This window comes from Vidua chalybeata, chromosome 8 (assembly GCF_026979565.1).
Source record: "Vidua chalybeata isolate OUT-0048 chromosome 8, bVidCha1 merged haplotype, whole genome shotgun sequence".
Lineage (NCBI taxonomy): Eukaryota > Metazoa > Chordata > Aves > Passeriformes > Viduidae > Vidua > Vidua chalybeata.
Genome location: NC_071537.1, coordinates 34,077,848 through 34,082,794, shown reverse-complemented (window position 1 = coordinate 34,082,794; position 4,947 = coordinate 34,077,848). Strand labels below are relative to the sequence as shown.

The window sequence follows — 4,947 nt, the reverse complement described above, 5'->3', positions numbered from 1 at the left end:
ACTCCGCCCCGACCCTCACGGCACCCCGGCGGAGCCCCGGAGAGTGCGGCCGTGGTGCAGCCCCCCCCCCCCCCCCCCCGCCGCGGGCGCGGCCCGGGGGTCCCGTCCCGGGGAGGGCTGGCGGGCAGGGCCGGGGGGTCCCGGCACCACGCGGCGTGGAAGCCAGAGAGGTCTCGCGTGGCGTGGCCGGGGCAGCGGGCGGTGCCGGAGCCGGCACGCTCCCGTCGGGCTGATAAGATAAAAGCGTGCCAAGGGGTGGGTGCGGGCGGGGGGGCGCACACGCCGCCCGGCCGGGAAATCCCCATTGTCTGCCGGCCCTATATATAGGGGCTTAACGGCAGTCGTGTGCCGGCGGCACAACCTCTCCTGCCCGCACTCGAGGGACCGCGGGGAGCGCCGCGGAGCGCGCAAGCCAGAGCCGCTCTTCTGCCCCGCAGCCTCGGCCGGGCTCAGCGCACACAGCCGCGGGGGACAGGGCTCTCCCGGGCCGGCCGACGCGGGATTGGCTTCTCAGGATGGCCCCGCAGAGCGACCGCTCGCCGGACGAAGGGCAGCCGTATTTCGGCGGTGCCGAGGACCCCCCCTCGGCGGCCGGCGGGGCCTCCGGGGGCAGCAGGGGCGCCTCGCCCGCCCGCACCGCCCTGGCCCCGCGGGACACGGCGGCCCGCAGGAAGGCGAAGGCGCGGCGGGGCCGCGGCAAGGCGCGGAACGAGGGCTTGCTCAGCAAGCAGAAGAGGAGCCGGCGCATGAAGGCAAACGACCGGGAGAGAAACCGCATGCACCACCTCAACTCCGCCCTGGACGCTCTCCGCAGCGTCCTGCCCACCTTCCCCGACGACGCCAAGCTCACCAAGATCGAGACGCTCCGCTTCGCCCACAACTACATCTGGGCGCTCACACAGAGCCTCCGCCTGGCCGAGCAGAACCTGCCCGAGCCCCCCGCGCCGCCGCCACCCCCCGCGGCCGCCGCTTCCCCCGGGCCCTGGGACTCGCCCTGCCCTGCGGCCCCGCCGCCCGTCGCCCTGCGCCGCGGCCCCGCCGCCTTCCCCGCCTTCCTCTGAGCCCGCCGCCCGGCCAATGTCCCCCCGTTGTGGCCTTCAAAGAGCCGGCGGGGCGGAGCGGGGACTCCCCGCGCTGCGCGCCCGGGGGCGGCGGGAGCCCCGCTGCCCCCGCCCCGTCCCGTCCCGTCCCGCTCGGCTGGAAAGCGCAGCGGGAGCGGGCGGACAAAAACAAATCATGGTTTTGTACTCGTTAACGGTAAATTATATTAATTTGTCGCTATCGGTATTTATTGATGATATTTCGTAACAAATATGTATTTTGTATATAAGAGAATTTTTAGCAACGGTGGTCCCGCTGTCTGTGCCCGCAGCTATATTTTGGGTTTTCTGAAGAAAAAGAAGAGGAAAAATAAAGCGTGTCGCGGCCAGACCTGTGCGACGCCGTGTTTTTATCACCTAAGGCTCTCCGGGAGTTTCAAAATCGCGCGCACCGGCGCCGGGAGGGCAGCGCCGGCCCCGCGGGGGCTTCCTCGGGGCCCCGGGCGCTGTGCCCGGCGCGGGGTCGCTCCCTTGCGGGGGAGGAGCGGCGATGGAGAGCGGCGCAGCGGGGTCCCGCTCCTGCGCGCACGCCGGCGTGTGCCCGTCGAGGCCCACGCTCGGATTTAAAACCGGCCCCTCTCTGCAGGTGCCTTTTTCCGCAGACCTGCGGCCGCTCCCGTACCACCGTCTCCTGGTGAGGCGTGCCCGGCTGCGGGGCTGTTTTAAGGACACAGCGCTCCAGCACCTGGAGCGGCGCTGGTGCCCGGGGCAGCGTCGCCTCAGGCCGACCCCATGTTCCCCGCGGGTGAGCTTAGCCAGGGCGGGTCCGGGGGCAGCGGCCGGAACGTGAAGCCCTGAGCGGGGCCGGGGGGAGCGCAGGAGATGGGAAAGACGCTACCTCCGGTGCCACGGTGAGAAGAGAACCCGCATGAATTCCGTCAGCCCTTCCCGGCCCTCTCCTGCCGGGACTCAATTTGTAGCTGGTAGATTTACGGCCAGGCCGCCTCCCCGCTCCGCGCTGCCCCGGCGGGGCGGCCGCCGCTAGACAAAGCGGCCCGCGAGGCCAAAAGCTTATTGTGATGCTAATTGTTCTCAGCTGAGCCCGTTTGCCCGCGGCAAAGAGACGCTATTGAGGCAATTTGTAGAACAAAAGAAATTTGGTTACTCGAAACAAAGCTGCACGCACAAACAACTCCCCCCCCCCCACGCAACAACCTCCCCTTCCCGCACCGCAGCGAAAGAGACGAGGGTGGAACCTGACCGGGCGCGACAGCCCGGGGTCCTCGTCTCGCCGCTTCGCCACCCCCTGTCCCGCCGATGGGGGACCACCACGGGGAGCCCCTTCCTTCCCCCGCGTCCCCTTCCTGCGCGCTGCCCCCGCTGCCCGGGGCCGTGGGGCGGGCTGGAGTGGGGCAGCGCCAGCGGTGGGGAGGGCCGGGCGCTGGTGGGTGCGCGGAGCGGCGTCCGCAGCAGCCCCGGCGCCCCGTCCCGCACCGGCGCCGCGGGCTCTGGCCATGGTGCTGAAGGCGGCCGGGGACACGGCGCGGTTGCCCCCTCGACGGGGCTCAGCCGCCGGGGTCCGCCCGAGCCGACCCGGGGTGATGCGGAGCCGCCCCGGGTGCGTCTCTCCCGGGAGCTGCTGGGGTGCTGTCGGTTCAGGTGGGCTGTGGGGGACATCGCCCAGTCCTGCGGGGAAGGGAGAGGCCGGCACGGCCCTGGTGCTAACCAGACACTGCAGATCAGGAAACACACGGGGCTGGGTGGATTTTGGAGAAGCAGTGACCTTTTACTCGTGCACTTGATCCAGCCTCGTTCAACAAACTGTCCCACGGAGAGGAGCTGCAGGTGTCCCACGCAGCTGGGAGAAGGGAGCGAGGGCACCACGGCGCCAGTGTTGACAGGCAAGGTGAGCAGATCTCACTTTCTATTTGAGCTTTTTTGGAGATCTGCACTTTCTGCTGCCTCCTGGGACCCGCCCATCTATGCAGAGCCCCCCTCCTTTGCCTATTCACTGCTTTGAGAAGAAACACCCACATTGCTGGAGAAACGCAGGCCATGGGGCAAGGCCGAGGACTCGGAAAAGGCCGTGTGGGCCTATCTCTGTGTGTACTCTTACAGTCCTGAACGTGATCTATCTGTGTCGTAGATCAGATAGGCAGAATGAAAGACCTAATAGTATTCCTGCCCCTTCCCCCCCTTTCTGGCTGAATTGTGTATTGTTTTCCTACTCTAACTGTCTGCAAAGTGCTCCAAGGCCTCTGTGTGTGGCCACAGGCGAAACACCGTCATCATTTGGGTGATAAAATCATTTAATGTTTTCCCTGCTAGTGCAGCTCCACTCCGATATCTCCCTACAGGAGGTATCATGTTGCCCTCACTATCTGCATGTACCGTGGGACTGAGGAGGATCACAACACACTCACTTATCGGCAAAAGTAGCATTTGTGCAGAAAATGGCAAAAGAGAACTCAGGGTGGACATAGGCAAGAAAAGGAGCAAGAAGAGCAGATCAGTCCAGAAGAGCAGGTATTACAAAAGTTCACAAAGATGTCTGTACTGCTGTATTTTCAGAAAGGGATCACTAGAGTGGGTTTTACTGCATTGCTGATTCTTTTTTTCTGGAGACTTAGGATGCTTCTGGTCTTCCAGCAGTGGGGCTGTAGGTTGGGGGTGGATGGAAGGGGGGGGGGCAGATTTACTACCTCTAGAGAACTAGTGACTTCTTTAGGGGCTTGAATGCATTTTTTTTTTCTTTGCCTCCACATTATTAGGTTAATCATTGCTTGAACTGGTTGCTATGGTTTTAGCAAACCCATGGAAACTTGATAATGAAGACTGAAAGACTCCTTTTCCATTTATCTTTTCTCTATGTTTAGTGCATGATGGTCTCATTTCTCTTGACGGGGCTGTCCCAGTGCCAGTGCCCGGCTTTTATAACCACGGCTGCTGTAATGGCCTCCGGACTTTTTGATGTGGGAGAAACAGGTGGCTGCTGGGACTGTGGCTGTTTCAGAGGCTCAGGCTTGTGCCCTCACATACTTGCAGGCGACAGGATGAAAACCAACTTACCCCGGGCCCTGCCACGTTTGCTTGCTGAAATCCCACGCCAGGTGAACTCAACTTTTATTTTTGCAGCCAGGGAAGAATGCTTTACTACGATCTGGTGTTTTCATGCCCTCAACGTTCAGTCCTTCTGTTTAGACAAGACAGTCTAAAGATCAGTTAGACGTGACGATTTTAAAGGTCTTTTCTAACCTTAACACTTCCACAGTTCTTCGATTTTTTGAATATGTGACATTATACTTTATTACAGAAATAAGGAGATTTTATTCCTGTCTCGCTCTGAATCTTCCCTCTCTTCTGTGGCTTTACAGGTATTCAGCAAACCCTGGCTGTGGAGTCTTCTACAACTGTCTCACCAATGCTCTGTTCTAGTCAAGGTTAAAATGGGGGGGGGGTTGAGGATAACAAACAGCTGAAAACAGAGGCTGTAAATTATTTGCATGGTTCAGAGAGGCCAGGCTCATTGTCAGGGCCAGGAAAGGGGAAACACCCAGGTCCTTTCCTCAGCAACAGACTCATCCCCCCTCCTCCTTGGTCCTGGTCGGCTCCCTCGCGTCTGAAGGCTGGCAAGAAAATGAAGGTGATTCCCATAATCCCAGGGCAATTCCTTTGACCTCAGCCTCCACTCTGCGCTCTAAATAAGGCTCTAAGTGAGTTGCTTCCTGCCCTCTCACATTGTCTGCCTCTGACAGTGCAGTCAGGTTCCGAGGAGGAGGAGGAGGCTGCAAAGCGCTGCCCGTCCCCTCCACGCCACTGGGAACCAGCGGGGGCTCCTGCAAGCAAAGCAGACCCTCTCGGCTCTTCCAAAGTGCGCGGGGCACGCCGGTGTCCCCCAGAAGTGCTC

The 4,947-nt window shown here is 61.6% G+C and overlaps 1 protein-coding gene across 1 annotated transcript; it reads left to right on the top strand.

The window, feature by feature from the left end:
• The first annotated feature begins 515 nt into the window (after nt 1-515).
• NEUROG3 (neurogenin 3) lies at nt 516-1,061 on the top strand. Its single transcript, XM_053948498.1, has one exon. It carries the CDS (start codon nt 516-518, stop codon nt 1,059-1,061), a length of 546 nt encoding a protein of 181 aa, XP_053804473.1.
• The last annotated feature ends 3,886 nt before the right edge of the window (nt 1,062-4,947 follow it).

Excerpts from the sequence above, each read along its gene's own strand:
- NEUROG3 (XM_053948498.1), top strand. The coding sequence starts at position 516 with ATGGCCCCGCAGAGCGACCGCTCGCCGGACGAAGGGCAGCCGTATTTC.